At 44.4% G+C, this 19,411-nt stretch overlaps 2 protein-coding genes across 2 annotated transcripts in view; both read left to right on the top strand.

The window, feature by feature from the left end:
• Nucleotides 1–35: 35 nt before the first annotated feature.
• LOC139664343 (protein TANC2-like) lies at nt 36–9,194 on the top strand (the record flags this gene model as incomplete). Its single annotated transcript, XM_071543134.1, has 6 exons — nt 36–168; nt 757–786; nt 967–1,058; nt 1,292–1,426; nt 4,351–4,451; nt 7,160–9,194. Coding segments are annotated over 6 exons (2,526 nt in total), but the record flags the coding sequence as incomplete, so codon positions are not given.
• A 7,566-nt stretch (nt 9,195–16,760) lies between these two features.
• LOC139664339 (NACHT, LRR and PYD domains-containing protein 3-like) overlaps nt 16,761–19,411 on the top strand; it is a 76,220-nt gene continuing 73,569 nt past the window's right edge. The window contains exons 1-2 of the mRNA XM_071543130.1: nt 16,761–16,779; nt 18,256–18,313. The gene's annotated coding sequence lies outside the window, so the exon portion shown is untranslated. The remainder of the gene's footprint in view (nt 16,780–18,255; nt 18,314–19,411) is intronic.

The following is a 19,411-nucleotide window of genomic DNA, read 5'->3' on the forward strand; positions in this document are numbered from 1 at the left end:
CCCTCTCTCTCTCTCTCTCTCTCTCTCTCTGTTAGGTGCAGTACTTGGTCGACCACGGTGCGTTGGTGGAGCATGTGGACTGCAGTGGGATGCGTCCTCTGGACCGAGCGGTGGGCTGCAGGAACACCTCAGTGGTCGTCGCTCTGCTCAAGAAGGGAGCCAAGATAGGTAAGACCCTGACCCAGACCCTGACCCAGACCCTGACCCTGACCCAGCAGTACTGCTGCGGCGGTTACTTGTTTTTCTTACTGGTGCAGCTAATCTCTTAATTTGTCTCAAGCCATTTCACAATTAATCTTGAATGAAAAAGGTCATGTACAAATGATTTTCTTAACAAATAACAATTCACCCCCCAGACACACCAATTATGAAATTACTGTACAGTGCTTCTCTCACCATATAAAATAGACAAGTAGAAATAATAATAATAATAATAAGAAAACACTGTATAACATGTGCAAGTTACCATTTAAAAATGTAACGATAAAATAATCAAATTAATCAAATGAAATAGGAGATGCCATGTGTTGACTCCCTCATGTCTAAAAGGCCTAACAGGTGAACAGCACTTAATGAGTTAATATGGAGACCGATTTCTCACTCTGAGAAAATAACTCAGAAACCTTAAAAAACTGGACAGTTTCATTCATTTAGAGTTACTGGCTCAATCTGAGAATCACCAACAAGATTCGATTCTCTTTAAACTCCTGCCCTGTCAATCATAACACTGACTCCGCCCACATCCCTGTCAATCAGGATATCACACGCTCACCACCTGTCGCCAAGGCAACGCTGGCCACTTCACAGTCTTCTCTGTCTCTCTCTCTCATAGTCAAATCAAACTCAATAATTACATCACTGTATGTGTGCGTGTGTGTGTGTGTGTGTGTGTGTGTGTGTGTGTGTGTGTGTGTGTGTGTGTGTGTGTGTGTGTGTGTGTGTGTGTGTGTGTGTGTGTGTGTGTAGGGCCGGCAACCTGGGCCATGGCAACCTCTAAACCAGACATCCTGATGGTTCTGCTCAGTAAACTGATCCAGGAGGGAGACAGACTGTACAAGGTACCACACACACACACCCCACACACACACACACACACACACACACGCACACACACCCCACACACACACACACACGCACACACACCCCACACACACACACACACACACACACCAATATAGACACAATATCTTTTAGCATTAAATTAAAACTGTGTGTGTCTCTCTGTGTGTGTGTCTCTCTCTCTTTGTGTGTGTGTGTGTGTGTGTGTGTGTGTGTGTGTGTGTGTGTGCAGCAGGGTAAAGTGAGGGAAGCCGCTCAGTCGTATCAGTCGGCTCTCCAGAAGTTTCCGGGCGACGAGCTGAAGACGTTCAGGCCGCTGAGAGTGTGTGTGCTGCTCAACCTGTCGCGATGCCGCCGCAAGATGAACGTCAGTCTCTCACACACACACACACACACACACACACACACACACACACACACACACGCATTAATAATGAAATATAAACACATACACATATAACCATAACACACATAAGCATATAGATATTCACACACACACACACACACTCACAGCATCACAACTGTACTTCACTGCAGAAAACCCGGGAGACATGACATTACATAACACCTGTTGGAGTTAAATTTCTGTCTAAAATTGTGTGTGAGCTGAACGTTTTGAAATGTTTCAATCGCAAACTCATGGTTTGCCAACCCAAACTCCGCTCTGTAAGTGCAGAAATTAGCGATGACCTAGTGGTGGACGGTGTAACGGTAGAAACGACACACCCGCAGAAGTCTGTGCTGTTGCCCTTAAGCCAGAGAGGCTGCAGGCCAACAGTTTTTGGTTGAACATTGCACTACTACAATCACAAATCACCATGTCAGCAGCATTTTGTTTTTGGCACACAAATCTTGACCTTGTGCTTGTTCACGAAAATTCAAGTATCGGCCGATACCGAGTACCGGTCCAATCCATTACTTTTACTGGCTTACTTCCTTAATTTGGGCTCAATGGACAAAATTATTGAGATAAATCCTTGTTTTTTTCCACCATTTGAAAAATACAGGCTTCTATGTGCCACAAATGCATAAAATCAAGACAGTTTGCTTGTATTTCTTCCATGTTACTCGTGGCTTTGGGTATCAGAGTTTAGTCTTGGGTAAAATCTCCAACATTTTAGCCTGCTATCCCTACCTTGTACAGTTGTGTCCGAGGCACCGGTGCTTTCAGCAGATTTCATTATCCTTTGCAAATGTGCTCGATGAAGCACAGAGGTTAATTACATGAGGTCCACACATAATACCAGTCCTGTGCGAACAGGGCTTGAGATGTAAAATGAAAATTGAAGCCGTAAATGGTGATTCGTAATGGTAAAAATCTCACTGAACTTGGGTTATATTCCCATTTCTGGATTTACAGAACTTAATTTCTGTTTGCAAATCATGATTTTACGATTGAGAAGTTTCTAAATGTTCATTTCTCACCCATTTGTTGAGACAGAAATGATTCTTGGTAACATCTCAGCAGCAGCTCTGTCCAGCCTCCATCGCTTCCTTTGCTTTGATTGTCTCAGTCTGTCTCCAAGCTGACAAGAGAGAGCGACAGGCGTCTAGCTGTCATCGGCTATCTGGAACAACAGAGCTGTGTGTGTGTGTGTGTGTGTGTGTGTGTGTGTGTGTGTGTGAGTGAGAGAGAGAGAGAGTGTGAGTGAATGTCCACAAACATTATCCATGTACAGTATGTGTTGTTTTCTTCTACATTTTTGATTTGAACCATGCAGTCTTTGTGTTTTCTTAGACTTTGGTTGCCATGTCTGCTTTTCTTCTTGATTTCCCGACAGCGGAGGAGGGGACAGTGATGTCATTGCACCAGTCCAGGCTGTGGTGATGTCACCATCTTCTCCTGGTTTATCCTCTAGTGGTGGGAAGACCAGTTCTTTAAAATAACTTGATTCTTTCAGGCTGTCGGACAATAGTAAAATGATTCAGGACCGGTTCAGCTGAACAGAACACAACCTTATAAACAGACAGCTGATTTTTATGTTGTGTCGTGTTATTCTGATGACTTACCTTGCCTTACTTTGCTACGCCGCCTACGTCAGGCCTGAATAACAAGTGCAGCCAACGCATTTCTCTCAGAATCACATGTGAAACTGAAGTATATTTGATTTTGGTTGGTGGTTGCCTTTTTGGTCTGCAGCTACAAAGCTTTGAACGGGAAAATCATGTATTTTTGTGGGTTTGGTTTTGCCTTTCATCATGTTACATCGTTTTGACGAGTTCACACTGCTAGCTATCAAGCGGTAATTATGTAGCATAAATTGGAAATAAACAGGAAAAAAATCAATAAAATTACTTAAGACTGGTGGCTCAGTGGTCTAAGGCCATGTAAACGGGACGTTCTGCGTTCGAATCTGGACCAGAACCTTTGCTGCAATTCGCTAGCATCTATCTAATAAAAAAATGGCAAAAATGCCCCAAAAATAATCTGAAAAAAACAAAAACAAAAATTACTGAAGAGTTTACCATCGACGATGGATCAGCCGTTGTCCAACCATTGTTTTTGAGACGTTTATTCCTGTCGTCTTTCAGATAAAGAACTGACAAGCTTGGAATGGCTGGAATCAACTTCTTCATTCTTCATGAAACTAAATCACATCAGTAAAGAAACGAGGAAGCTGAAATCTGATTGGCTGTTGATTGGAAGTTCAGCTCACGCATCGGCTGAGTTTCCCCGGTCGCTCAGCTCTGTGGGGAATTAATGAACTGACTTGGCGATCCTGTTGCTCATGAGGGTCGACGGTTTTAATATAGTCGGCCTCAGTGGGAACTGAACCCTAACTCTGGCAGTGTTAGTGCCTTGGGTTAGTGAGGGTTAGTGGAAGCCTCTCAGAAACAGAGGAGGCTTGGTCTTGGTCTGATCAGACTTCAAACATCTTCAACCATCTCTGTATCTCCATTTGAAAACCACGTCTACCTCCTGTCCTCCACCTCCAGTCTCACCAGTCTGAATGACAAACTTCTTCCATCCTGACATCCCATCACACTGTGGGAAGAGTTGAAGGGCTTCATCCAAAACGCTCCACTACAGAAAAATGTAGCCACCTGAAATTCACCAGTCAGCATTTCAAAATCACAGATTCTATCCTCAAAAACACAAAATTATTTTGTAATCAAAAATCTTAAGATGACGCCTAACTTGAATCGTTTAATCGTGAAATGAAACTCTTCACTCACAATTTCTCTGTCCTCCATCCTGACATCCCATGATGCAGTGGGAATACCTCCTCTCTCCACCATCCTGACATCCCATCATGCATTGTGAGTGACGGTGCCTGTTGTTGCTTGCAGGACTTTGGCCTTGCTGAGGAGTTTGCCACCAGGGCGCTAGAGTTGAAAGCCAAATCCTACGAGGCCTTTTACGCCCGAGCCCGCGCCAAACGCAGCAGCAGGTAACCGTAGCAACACAGGAAGAGAGGGAAAAACAGGGCGGGGCCTAATATATTACCATCTGATTCGTCTCTCAATAAAAATCTATAGAAAAAGGAAGCTTCTGAGAGCGGAGAAATGTGAATAAAAGAGGAAGCCGAGGTTTCAAACATGTGAAAGAACAGTTTGGATCACTGGGGATGTCTTGGTAAGTTAGTCTGCAATACAGACACTTACAAAAAAGTCACATGTGAAATCCACATGTGAATTCAAAGCACATGTGCTTTCTGGACACATGTTGATTTTCACATGTGAACAATTTTTCTCATGTTGTATTCTGACATCACATGACAATTTCTACATGAAGTGTCTTTTTCACGTGAAAACTGAAGTTCAATTCACTGAAGTTCAATTCACAGGTGAAAATGTCAATGGGAAATTTCACATTTCCCAAAAAGCACATGTGCTTTGAATTCACATGTGGGTTTTTTGTAAGGGGATAACCAACCATCGTTCTTTTCTAAAGCAGATTGGCTGGTTAAATGGTAAAAGTGGCTAGTGGAAAAATGTAGTTTCCTTACTTTATGTTTTCAAATCTGTTCTTTCAGATGCTCGAAGCCTCGTTTCTTCTCACAAAGTAAAGTGACCTCTGTTGTCCGTCCCTAGTAGTTCCTACTAGTTTCTGTGAAGTTCAGCAGTGTTCATTAAAGCCAGACTGAGGCTGCTTTTACTTCTGTTTGCTGCTTGCACTGATCCATTCCTGCTCCTTCATTTTCACTGTCTTTGTCTGTCAGTCAGTCAGTAAAACAGACAGCCAGTCCCTCAGTATAGATGTGTATTGATGTCCAGTTGAAAGACATGTGTCATCAAATAATACACACATTTTTTGGTAGATTGTCCTCTAGGTCAACTTTGCTGTTGTGTGATAGTAGGGTCCATGATAACACTTTAACACCATACTACCAGTCAAAAGTTTGGACACACCACAATTTTCTTTATTTTTACTATTTTCCACATTTTAGAATAGTATAGTAAAGACTCAAAACTATGAAATAACATGAATGGAATTATGGAGTGACCAAAAAAGTGTTAAACGAATCAAAACTATCTTATATTTTAGATTCTTTAAAGTAGCCGCCATTTGCCTTGATGGAAAGGCAAAGGCTTTGGAAAAAGAAATTCATACATAGGATCAACTTCACTATTTATATTTATCTAAGAAACTAATTACTAAGCAGAAGACTGTAGATCAGAATGCTTTAAGAGAATGAAACACAGAACATTCAGTCAGGTGGGTCCAGACTGGTGACTGGTAGTTTATGTTGAGTGACAGTAGGACACTAGCATTACCCAAAGTAAGGAGACTGACCGTTCATTTTTGGCCGGTAGATTCATGATTTTAAAAAATGAAATATCATTAACTCAATATAGCTGATATAGCTGATTCATCTGCTGTACTCTGATCTTTAGCTGTACAGTCTCCCATTGCCCTTCCGTTGGTATGTTATTTTTTATTTTTTATTTTTTTTTAATTGTTAAGGGCTTTTTACACGGGACACGACATCCGCATGCGGACTCACACTGCCTCTCTGCAGCACTCACTGCACCTCATGTGAAGACTGGTCCTCTGCACAGGGTTGTGACAGGTAGAGACTAGGACCCAGATGCAGACACTCGGAGACAGAAAATGAAAGATGAAAAAAGTACTTTACTGAGAGCTAGCAAAATACAACCAAACCAGGAAGGGATCAGGCAAGGCAGAGTCAGACAAGGCAGAATTCAGATAACCAATTAATACAAACAGGAACATGAAATGCGGGAAAGCTAGGCTGAACACACTAGACAATCTGGCAAGGACTGAAAGGAAAGTGACTGGTGTGTATAAGTCGCTAATTGTGAATTACGACCAGCTGGTGCAGGGAGGAGCTGGACTGGACTAATAGAAGCTCTCAACGGGACCTAGAAACACAACACATAGACAAACAGATCAGAGAGGAGTAGGAGAGGCAGACATTGGGACAGCCGGTCCCATGACAGTGGTAACCTTTTAAAATGGCCGCAACACACAGCTGTGTAGTCCACAAGATGGGAAATCACAGACCTCAAGAATTAACTTTTCCTACTTTTTTCAAACTCAGTGACAACAGAACAAACTCGTTTCACTAGCAGGTAAAATGAGAGTCTCCCCGCACACCTCGCACTGAAAATGAATGAGGACCAGGCGTCCCGTGTGAAAAGCCTCACAGCCAACGATCTGCTGGGACGGGACAATCTACCAGAAACATGATGTGTTCCTTTAATGCTCTCATAAACAAAGGCACACACCCTGCTCACACACACACACACACACACACACTTCTCTGCTCTTTCTTTATTGCTGTGATCTCTCATTCTGTTACCTTCTGATATCTGACTTCTGTATCTATCTATCTATCTGTCTGTCTGCCTGTCTGTCTGTCTGTCTGTCTGTCTGTCTGTCTCTCTGCCTGTCTGTCTCTCTGTCGGTCTGTCTGCCTGTCTGTCTGTCTATCTGTCTGTCTCTCTGTCTGTATGCCTGCCTTTCTGTCTCTCTGCCTGTCTCTCTGTCTGCCTGTCTGTCTGTCTGTCTGCCTGTCTGTCTGTCTGTCTGCCTGTCTGCCTGTCTCTCTGTCTGTCTGTCTGTCTGTCTGTCTGTCTGTCTGTCTGTCTGTCTGTCTGTCTCTCTGTCTTCACTCTCTCTCTCTCCGTGCAGGCAGTTCCACGCAGCCCTGGAGGACCTGATTGAGGCCAGCCGCCTGTGCCCGTCCAACCGGGAGATCCAGCGCCTGCTGACCCGGGTGGAGGAAGAGTGTCGGCAGGTTGCTAGGCAACAAGTCCCACCACACCCTTCATCTCATCTTTATTATCGACAACATCAAGCCACGCCCACCAATGAGGCGGGGTGCGGAGATTTAGGACTTCTGCAGGTACAGGAAGGGGAGGAGGAAGAGGAGGAGGACGAGGAGGAGGAAGAGGAGGAGGGGAAGGCGGGTTATGAGGAAGGAGACGCTCCTCCTCACTCCTCCCCCTCCCTCTCCTTCTCCTCCCATCCCCTCCCTCCTCCAGTTCCAAGTCTGGACGCCCATTGCCACCCCGGGGTGCCGTCGCCCTCCTCCCTGCCCCGCCCCCACCTGTACCGCCGCCTCCCCAGTCCCACACACCCCTCCCCCTCCTCCTCCTCCTCCTCCTCTCCCTCTCACCCTCCTCCTCCTCCTCCTCCTCCCTCCTCCTCCTCCTCCCATCCCCGTTTCAGCCCTCCCACCTCCCCTCTGTGGCGGCAGCAGCGAGCCAGCCCCACATCTGAAAGCGGACCCGGGCTGACGGGAGCCGGACCCGGGCTGACGGGAGCCGGACCCGGGCTGACGGGAGCCGGACCCGGGGCTCTGCGGCACCACCCGCGCTCCGCCTCGCCCCACCGCCAGTCAGACCGGTACCACCAGAGCCAGGGAGCGCTGCAGCATCACCATCTGTCCGGTCAGAGATCCTTCCAGAACCAGAACCCGGTCCAGGGCCAGTGGCTCCAACCGGCCAAAGTCCAGATCGTCAGGACCGGCCAGCCCAGCTCCTCGGCCCACTCCGGTGCGGTTCTGGGAAGTTCGGTCTACTCCCGGCTCGCCCACCTGCCCCCCGACCTGGCCGAGCTGGTGGAGGGCGTCTACCCGAGGTCCCCGGATGCGCCACCTGGCCTGCAGGTCCAGGCTAGTCTGACTTCTGGGGCTTCGTATCCGCAGGACGATTTGGACGTCGACTCGGTTCACGAGAGCAGACCCTCGTCAGCCTATGGGAGAGGAGCGGGCGGGGAGAGGGCGGGGCCGAATCGATTCGGCCCCGCCCCTCAGATCAGCCGCAGCCGATCAACAGCGGCCTACTACCCTGTGGAAGTTACCGAGGCGACGCTGGGGTCACGTGATAACCCTCCTTCGTCACACGATGATCATCATCACCTCCAGGGGGGGCTGCGACGCCCGCTCAGTGCCCACCCCTCCTCCTCCTCCTCCTCCTCCTCTTCCCCCTCCTCCTTCGCTCCTCCTCCCAGGACTCTCATGCACTCCCAGAGCGTCAGCCTGCGTTTCCCCCCCAGCGGCAGCAGCCTCGCCGGGGGGCAGCCAGCTAATCTAGGCCCAGGCTTCAGGGCCTCGGCCTCCACCCAGCACATGGATTTACCTTTGGATCTGGCCTATGAGGGAGGGGTTACTGGTTACCGTGACGATCTATTTCCAGTCTCTCCTCCCCAATCAGACATGCGCATGCTGGGGGGCGGGACTTACCCTGGAGAAGCGCTCCGTTCATCTAGGAACACCCCTTTTATGGGCGTGATTGACAAGACAGCCAGGGTGAATCAGCAGCAAGCTCCTCCTGCTTCCTCTTCCTGTCCCGCCCCCTCCCGCTCCTGGGCTGTGTCTTCATTGGACACGGTGGTCACCTCGCCGAGCAAAACGCCCTCCAGTCACGGGGGCTGCAGCCAACCGCAGCCCTCCTCCATCGCCTACTACAACCGCACCAACAACGCCCACAACGGCCACCTCCCCCCCGACGACCAGCTCGGCTGCTATCAGGCGTCGCCGGGCAATGGTCCCCATGGTAACGGTTCAGGACGGGTGGCCGGTCAGAATCCCACCTTCCCGGACGTGAAGCTGGCCCGGACGCTGCCGGTGACCCACACCTACTCAGACAGACAGCCTGACAGACAGACAGGCCCGACCTCCCCCATCAAACCAAAGAGACCCTTTGTAGAGTCCAATGTATAGACGATTTATGTCTTTCGCCCTCTAGCGCCAAGTCGCAGCAAATCACTCCAGCTGAAAGTGAAAGCACGGATCGACGACGTTAGGCAGCCGCTCCGCTGACGGACGGGTAGCCTGTGTGGATTTGGATCTTATTCAGTTTTTAAATATTAGTTAGAAATTGGTCATGACATTGGCCTTGGGAGAAAAAAGACTGTGCTGTGGTGTCGCCCAGCTAGCATCAGAGTCTTAAGACTTTGCTAGCACATCATTATCAATCAAAAAAATTTGCATTTCTTGCGTTCTAAACATGGTTACTGGGAACAAAGTCCTTTCTGTTTTTTTGATCCACTGCTGGTGAATGTCTTGCTCTTCTGTACGGCCAGGAAACCTCTGCAGAGAGCAGCCGAGATCTCCTAGACATCGTCCTTTCGTCAAAGTTGTATGAAAAAGGAGAATTCGCATACAAAACAATGTTATTGTGCGGGAGTAGTAGTGAGATGCCACCGCACTAATGGCGACTTGATTCGTCTAGAGAGAGAGAGAAAGAGTTTTAGAGGAACAGTGTGAAGCCCCATGAAGGGAAGCTTGTATTTAAAGTAGTCCAGGGTATAAACAGTGATAGATAGAAGATTACAGTTCGTGCTGTGGGGAAGGAGGAGGGCGTCGAAGACTTTGGAAAAAGTCCCCTCAATGTGATTTATTTCTAAGTAAGATACAGGTTAAATTTAAAATGCACACACATAGGGACTATGACATTATTATAGAGATGAGAAGGGAGAAAAGATTTACATGGAGGTTGGAAGCAGAAAATACTGTGTCACTGGTCAGGTCAGTCAGTTATACAGCCAGAGAGAGAGAGGAAGGAAGGAAGGAAGGAAGGAAGGAAGGAAGGAAGGAAGGAAGGAGGGAAGGAGGGACTGCTACAATCGCTGTCAAAGCACAGAGAAGGAGGAGGAGAAGGAAACAGGAATAAACACAAAACCGACACTGGTTGAGGTTCAACAGCAGGATATGGAGGAAGGAGGAGAAGATGAGGAGAGGATGTCTTCTTCTGAACCCCCACAATGCACTGCTCTGTTCCTGTCCAGGTGATTCGGTCTCCATAGAAGAAGACGAGGTGGAGCCTGCAGACCACAGACTCTTCTTTTATGCTCAGGATTTGCAGCCATCAGCTTTTCAAACCAACCAGAAGATAAAGGAAGGGAGGGGGGGGGGTTCAGCTTTCCCTCCCCCCAGCTGAGTGCTTCTGCTGGGGTCTCTGGGTCCGTACAGGGTTCACATCTGGGACTCTGAAACACTGACATCCAGTCTTTGGAATGAAAGAGTCTGACAGGAGAGAGACACAAAACACTGCTGTCTTAGCAGTAAAATCGTCTCTGTCCTTTGGTTTAGCGTTTAATGAAGATTTTTTACCACGTTTAAAGTTCATAAAGGTTTTGAGCCCAGGTTCCAAAAACAGAGATTTGAATACAATCGCCCTGGGAGCCAGGCTCTTTAAAAAATACCTGTTAGAAGCTGGCCAGTGACCTGCTTTAGGTCCCAAGCCATAGTTTGAGAAACCAGGCAGTTTGGCACTGCATAACACTGACTTGCTGTATCCACCAGTACAGCTGGGCTCAACAGGAATACTGTATATAGGCCTACGTAACAGCAAAAACAAGTGATATTTATCTTAAGTTATGCCTGTAATATACTGTATAAACATCATTTCTCTTAAACCTGTATATTTATCTGGGATTTGCCTTTGTCAGTTTATTTTGAGGGTTTTTCACTCAAAAGACAGAAATTGCTTCCTTGAACTTTACGTTCAAGAAAGAAGAAGAAAACCAGCAGAGTTGAAGCGTTTCTTCTGCCATACTCTCTAGAAGATTCCTCAGAGGGAATCTGTTCTCACCTGCTGTTATTATTCATTCACATCTATTACTGCTTGTTTACAGCAGGGTGACACTGTAAAAATGTCTTTAAAGAGGTTTTGACTAGCAAAGCTAGTTGTCTTTATTTATGAAGACCTTTTGTATTCTCCACTTAATGGTTGTAATCAATACAAACCAGGAAGTAATAAAAGACACTAACTGATATCCTAGGTCCCTTTACACCCGTTGCCATGGAAACAATGTGCAGAAATGTCAAGAGGAGACATCAGTTGGCCTCTCCTGCTGTCAGAAACACAGTAGGAGCCAATCCCTGGGCCAGTTTGCCAGAGTGGGCGGGGTTAATAGACTCTGTAGCTCAATGGACATTCAGGAAGCAGGACTGAACCAGGAATTCACTTTTTTTTTAAATACAGTCCAGTTTGGTTGTAAATGACTGTTTGTGTATTTTATTCACATGTATGCCTGTTTCTTTTTACATCTCAGAGCTGGTGGAAGCTGTGGCCTCTCGGTCACGGTACAGTCTCTCTGACCGCCGACGTCTCTTCATGTGAAGGACAGACAGCTCAGGAGACTTCAACACTTCATCACTAGTCATAATTACATTTTGACCGGTGAAAGTGAAAATTTGTATTACAACTAGCCAGAATGATGAAATAAGATATCCACCAGCCAGTTTGACTAGTCAGAATTACATTATGGATATGTTGATTGGAACTAATGACTAGCTGAAAATTAATAGTGATTACATTTTAAACCGCTTGTTGTCGTCTTTCATTAAGACACTGTGCTGTAACTCGCCTGTACTGTACATATAAACATGTTAACATGGTAACTCTGGGATGACCTGCAGAAGTTGGCCCCCGACCCGCTCAAGGGTCCCGAGCCAGAGTTTTACATCCTCTGTTTCAGAATGACGCCTGTGAGAAGAGGGCAGCATTAGTCTGTTTTCTGTCAATGGGGTTACTGTGTACTGTAAAATATGACAAGTTACGTTTTAACACCCACGATGGTTAAAATAATAAAATTAATAATAAAAATACTAAAAAGCAACATGAACATGTTTTTTCAAACCTCCCTGCCCATGCTGAAGTACTGACTGTCATCAAAAAGAAAGAAAGCATTAGGAAAAATAGAACAGTGTTTGTGGTTCTTCCTCCATATTAGGGTTTTGAAAGCAGATATACATCAGGTTCAGGTTCAGGATTCTTTATTGCCATTTGCAACCAGTGCACTGGAAATCTTACATGCTTTTTCTCACAGTATAAAACAAAAATATACAATATTACACTATATACAGTCAGTTCCAAGTATACACAATCCACAGTATTTGACAAAATATACAAAATTTCACAATACACAGTCAATTACAGTATGCACAATAGAATAATATAAGAATACGAATAATATATGAATAATAATATATAATAACACAAGAACAGAATAATAGCAGTGTGCAACAGTAGTGATTGGTGGCCCCAGGGGTTGAGGGGCGGGACATGGCGGGTGGGAGTGTTCATTACCTGGGGGGAGGGGGAGTTTCGCGGTAGTTTGTAAGAGAGCAGTAGAGCTGTTGTGTTGCTGTGTTGGCTGTTAAATAAAAGCCAAGTTGGCAACTGGAGATACTCATTGTGGACAACTGGTTCCTGCTGGGGTCATTAAAATATGTATATATATAAAGAGGAAGCTGAGGTGGTTGCCGGGTCCAGACCTTAGATCGGGCCCAATAAAACAAGACCGACCCGACCTGAGCCCGTGCACGTTCTGTCTGAGCCCGGCACGGGCCCGTCCCATTGGCTGCATTTATGGGCCCGAGCCCGGTTTAAAACCGAAATTTTCTTAGTAAGTTGGCTGTTTATAAGGAAACTAATTCCGAGTTGTTTGAATGACAAAAATCTGTTCAGAATTACGGGCGGGATCTTACTGAACAGCCTACCTCCTGTCGCAAAGGTGCCGTAGGCAGCGGAAACCCGACACTTACATTTCATATCGTAACCTTTGATTGACTGTTGATAGAAACATAGGCTAAAAGGAATTAACAATCAGACTTTGCGGATTACAGAGAAATTTGAATGACAGAAATCTGTTCAGAATTACGCACGGGATCTTAATGAATAGCGCAACATGGAAGCGAAACTTGTTTCAGTTGGTTCAACAAACCCAAGCAGCCTTTGCGCATGCCTATATACATATATATATATATATATAAACATCGCACAAAAAGTTCGGAACTTTGTGTTTGGTAGATTATTTCTCTGTTGTAACAATGCTTCTTGGCAATACATTTTATACCGTTGGAAAGTCTGTTTATTTCCCTTTTAAATGGTGCCTCATTTGTAAGGAACATGCATTTGTGGGATGAGCAGCACAGCTGAGTATGTGGGTTGCGCTCATGTAAAATTTGCCAAATCTTCTCTGCCAATGCCAAACAGCTTATTCTGCTGTTGCTATTGACTCTTGTTTGGTGTTGTTTGGTGGATTGGATGATTGAAGTCTATCAGTAACAAGGAAGAAACAAGACATATTGGCAATTTTACAATTTATTCATTTAACAAACAGTCAGGAGCCTCAGTAGCGTGTGGAAGAACCATACACAGCCACAACAGCCTGGCACCTCCTCCTCATGCTGGTCACCAGCCTGGTCACACACTGCTGTGGGATGGCATTCCACTCCTTAACCAGGAGTCAGCCAACGTGGTTGTGTTGGTCACTCTAGCACGAACTGATCCCATAAGTGTTCAGTTGGGTTGAGGTCAGGACTGTTGGCAGGCCATTCCATTCTCTCTACTCCCAAATTCTGGAGGTAGTCTCTGATAAACCCCGCTCTGTGGGGACGAGCGTTGTCATCTTGGAGGATGGAGTTCGGTCCCAGACTGTGGAGATATGGGATCGCCACCGGTTGCGGAATCTCATCTCGCGATCTCTCTGCATTGAGATCGCCTCCGATGATGACGAGCCTCGTTTTTCCAGTGATGGAGATGCCGCCCCACACCATCACACCGCCTCCACCAAAAGGTGTTACTCTATCGGTGCAGCGATCAGCACAGCGTTCTCACCATCTTCTCCACACTTTGACCCTACGATCCAGCTTCCGTAGGCAGAATCTGGACTCATCGCTGAACATAACGTTCCTCCACATGTTCAGGTTCCAGTGCAGGTGCCAGTCAGGTACCTGATTGTCAGCACCTGGGGGACCGGAAGCTCAAAACAAGAGTCAATAGCAACAGCAGAATAAGCTGTTTGGCATTGGCAGAGAAGATTTGGCAAATTTTTCATGAGCGCAACCCACATACTCAGCTGTGCTGCTCATCCCACAAATGCATGTTCCTTACAAATGAGGCACCATTTAAAAGGGAAATAAACAGGCTTTCCAACGGTATAAAATGTATTGCCAAGAAGCATTGTTACAACAGAGAAATAATCTACCAAACACAAAGTTCCGAACTTTTTGTTCGATGTTTATATATATACTGTCACGGGTAGGTGTGGTGAGGACCCAAACGCAGGACAGCGAGGCAGGTGGTGATCAAAAACCCCAAGACTGGGTGTTTAATGCACAGATAGCAGGTGACACAGGAAACCAGAAGACAAGAGCTCTACACAAACTGACACCAGTAACAGAACAATGAACCGACAAAGACTGACTGGGGAAACAAGACTAATATACACATGGGGTGATTACAGATGAGACACAGCTGGGGCAGACAGAAAACAAGGTACACGTAGAACTAAGAGAACTAGACCGGGAAAACATACAAAGAAATACAAAATCTAGACAGGGCAAAAGTCAAAACCCTGACATATATACACATATATATATATATATATATATATACACACATATATATATATATATATATATATATATATATATACATACATACACACGTATCCAGGGCCTATATATAACATTTTGATTTGATTATCACACCAAATAGCTTACTCCCCACCCCAATTATTAAACAAAAAAAAAGACGTTATATCTGACAGTCTCGGGTTCAGGCAGAGAATCAAACCTCTGGCTGAGTCTGACGGTTAGCTGTGGTCGCACGCCTAGGCTTTAGTTAGGTCACCAGAGAAATAAACATTCGGCCGAGCCTTCCTGAGCTCACATAGAGCCCAGACAGTAGTTAGTACATGAAATTACACTTTTGAGTAACATTATTTTACGACCAACATTCCTGAACCTTCAGCTAAGGTTTCATTCCCAAGTGCTCCACACTCGCTCAGGGATAAAAGAGCTTCTCCTGAGAAACAACAATCACTCTGCACGTAGGCTCCCGCTCCACCTGCACTTGCCAACATTGAAAGGTCAAAGGATAATTATGCTGCTCATTGATTGGTTATTACAAAGTCTTGCTCTGATTGGCTATAGGAAACTTCAGTTTGATTGGTAGATACATGTGTGGATTTCCCCCCACTTCCTACAGAATAATCGTGCAAAAAAGATTTGTGTCTCCTTATCGGTTTGCATCCTCAGGATGAGACTGAAAAATGCACAGATGCAGATCTGTGACTCAGTACAGGTTTTGTTCTTGTGAGACACAACAGTGTGCATTTGTTGATAAACATTCACACGTGAATTTTGTTTGCTGTTCACAAATCTTCAATCACAAGTTTATGAATTTCTTTTCCGTCCCGCTGCTTTATATCGAGTGAAAATTCCACCCAAAAAAGTGCACTCAGAAAGTAAAGTTTGGTAGAAGTCAGTGTATGTGAGTGGTGTCCGCACAACTATGATGAATGAATGCACTGCAAAATATACGTGGACTGTGTTAGAATATCACGATTCTCACAATCTCTCTGTAACGGCAGATCGTGGAGATATTTTCACCGGTTATGATCTAAGATCGTCATATCGCCCACAAACTACAGTGTGGAATAAATTGTTGAGTTATGGATGACACTGTGTCCTGTATCCTGATGTGGGCTGATGTAGTAAAATTATACAAACAAAACTCATTTGTGACCAACAGGCAATATTTTTCTTTTCAAACTTGCCACAATGTCCTTTCAAATGGCAGCAAAACTGTGGTGAATTCTCATCAATAAATCTGAATGCTCTCTGCCCATAAACATCACATCTCTTCAACTGGGGATCAAAGAAAACACAGACTCTCCCTGACATATTTACCCCCTTGTTTAAGTTTTTCATAAATCCTGAACTCTTAATTCTGATATTTCCCACAGCACCTGAAGCAGCAAATTTCAACACACAACAGTCAGTTTGTCACTGTCAGCTCAGCATATGAAAGGCAGAATTTACCAAAGTAAAGTTGGCCAGGGGGAAAGATAAGACTCATGTCATGAGATGTGACCCCCCACCCCACCCTCCCGTAACAATAGAACAATAGAACAAATATTACCAATGACATTATCAATTACCTTTAATGATCTGGCTGACAAAGTACTCTCACATACACAATGTCACATGACTTGTGGTTGGCTAAGTGAAGAGAGTTGGAGCCTTGGAGGAGGCGGCTGCTTCCTGTCAATACTATCGTTTTCTAGCAACCAAAAAGAGCCACTGCTCTGATTGGTTGCCACTCTAACAGTAAGAAATTCCACGACAGTCCTTCACTCATAAAGCGGGGCGGGGGGCCCCCGCTTACCTAGAACTGATGAAAAAAACAGGAAGCAACGTCTGTCAGTGTTTCCTCTACAGATGACTAGTCAAACACTAGTCAAACAGATTAGAAAGTCTGTTTGACTTGATCTGGATGTGAGTTCACCAGGTAAGGATCCTACCAGGAAACATTAGACATGTTTGATACATGAAGTATGGAGAATTGTGTTGTGTTTGTACAACTGTATGACTGTGCACTGGCGACTGGTCACCAGAAAGAACTGCAAACAAATTATGTTATTATTAATTCTCAAAGATTATTATCTGCTATAATGTATAATCTATGAATATAGCATCTTCCTAAATTGCATATCATTTGTGTTAGGATTTTAGTTCATGTTTATTGGTCCCTGCTGTTGGGCTCTGATAGGGGCAGGTTTGGTTATTAGCAATTAATAATTATGAAATTATTAATATTAATAAAATTATTGACGGGGTCAATATCAATGCGGCACCACCCTGGAATCAGGGACCAATAACTGAACCTTTAAGACAGTCTCAAAATGGCTGTTCACCCCAAATGAGAGTGTTTAAGTACCACTGTACATTTATGAGTGAACAGTGAAGGGTGAATTGAATACATGTTTGTATCTTTTGCTATTGTATGTACCATTGTGGAGTGACACTTTCATAAACTTTTCTACTCCACTCTAATCCTCTAAATATATAATGGTAAATATTACAATATCATATCACAACAACAGTGATCAGCAATAATGATAGGCCTAATACTCGTAATAAAATAATTAGCTCATATAGATCCTAACGCAGTCTCGAAGGTAAGAAGTGGATTATCCTTCACCTGAAACGTTTGCCTTGTCATCCTGAAATGCAAATGAGGCAAATGTTGGATCACTATAAACCCCTTCAGTCCATTGGGATGTTCTCTGCTATTCTGGACGGCAAGGGCAGTGACTGTAACATCGAGCGTATTTTGTAGTATTAAACACATATTTAAAGAACGCAAAGAATGGCCTCCTCAGCTGCCGTAGTTGCATCTCTTGCGTAACACAACAGGGTGTTCAACGCACCACCGTTTCCGTTTAAATAAACCTTTTGCTATGTTTTGTCGGGGCTGAACACAGGCAGGTCACAAGTTAGACTGTTGTCACGCCTCATTTCACTGGTGAGATATGAGGAAGTCAGCAGGCCTGACAGCTTGGATAAGATTGACTGAAGTTTGATCCACTGTTAATACACCGAGTGTACAAAACAACAAGACTTTATCAATACCCTACTTTTACAAAGTCCAAGTCTCAATTATAAGAATTAAAATCCTTCTTACTACATGTGAAAGTACAGAGTGTTCACTTTTATTCCGTTTTTTTCTATATTGAATTCCATAGTAAAGTTAGAGAAGAGGAAGTGCAGTAAAAGTGCTCACTCTGTGTTTTCACATGTAGAGATGAAGGATGATTTTTTTTTTTTTCTTTGAAACCTCAGGAGGAATCAAATGTCACGCATAAGTGACTCTGGTATTCCATCCTAAAATCCTGTTAAGATGTAGTGAAGGACTGTCGTGGAATTTCATCAATACACAAACTCAGCTGACTGCTGTTGATGATGCTTTATTTTACGTGCACAGGAGAAAGGTCATCACCCTAGCAGTGGCATGGTCCTTCTCCCGGCGGACACAGGCTCCGGTCAGTATTTATACATAGCTCGGGGGTGGAGCTAACAGAGGAAGTAGAAACTTACATGCAACCAGCCTGCAGTGACACCTACAGGCCTGGTGGCGCACAGCTTATATATAAAATTCCTCCACAGACCCTTGTATCAGACTTCCTAGCAAGACAGGTAAAACTCCAGCTTATCTGGAAAGAAGAAATATATTCAAAATGTTTAACTACTGATAATATAGTTAAACATTGTAATGCTAATGTTAAACACTGCCTCCTTTGCTCAAGCAGATTCCACTGTAATGGTGGCAAAAAAGTTTTTGGGACATGAAAACCAGCAGGGACCCTCAAAATGCCCCAACCTTTTAAAACCCTGCACTCATGAAGTCACACCGTGAAAAAACACAGCTAGTGAGATGGAGTCCTGGGTGCTGCAACCATAATGTGACACTAACACAGCTATGCATGCTGGTTGGTTTATGTGAGGTTCTTCTAAAGGTTTAAAGTTATCACCAACATTTCATTTTCTCCTCCTTTTTTCCTTTTTTTTCCTCATGACTAAACGGCTCAGCTGTTGCCGGCCGCCATTTTGCTGCTAGCAGCAATAATTTTACATTGCTGCTCTGCATTTTGTTTCTACTGTGAAAGTGAAAGAGCAGAAATAGTTTTGTCGGCCTGTAAATGAATAGAATGTTAAATGCATGTATGAGGCATGTGTGTTTGATGAGTTTCTATTCCACTTTCACAGAAAAGAGAACTGATATACTTTTAAACAACAAATGCCAGATTAATGTATTTTGAACTAATTTTGTACCACAAGACAATGTGCAAAAGGTCAAATAAAGAGAATATTTACTTATAGCAACAAGAACATGTGATGTTCAGATCAGGTGGCTCATTCCACTTACTGGCATCACGGTGCTGGAAAGAGTTACAGCCAGGAAATAAAATCTAAAAATATTAACCAGTTCACAGAAATAAAAGGAATGTTAAAGAGAAAAAGAGAATCACCCTGCTCTAACCTTGTTGAAGAAATTCATACATATACAAGTACTGTGTGTTTGCACCAAAGGGTTATATATGATCAGACAATAGAACAAATATTACCAATTACATTATTAA

The sequence above is a fragment of the Centroberyx affinis genome, unplaced genomic scaffold, assembly GCF_046629955.1.
Source record: "Centroberyx affinis isolate AG114_WGS23_722 - 3 ecotype Tasmania unplaced genomic scaffold, CSIRO-AGI_Caff_v1 ptg004233l_1, whole genome shotgun sequence".
In the NCBI taxonomy this organism is placed as follows: domain Eukaryota; kingdom Metazoa; phylum Chordata; class Actinopteri; order Beryciformes; family Berycidae; genus Centroberyx; species Centroberyx affinis.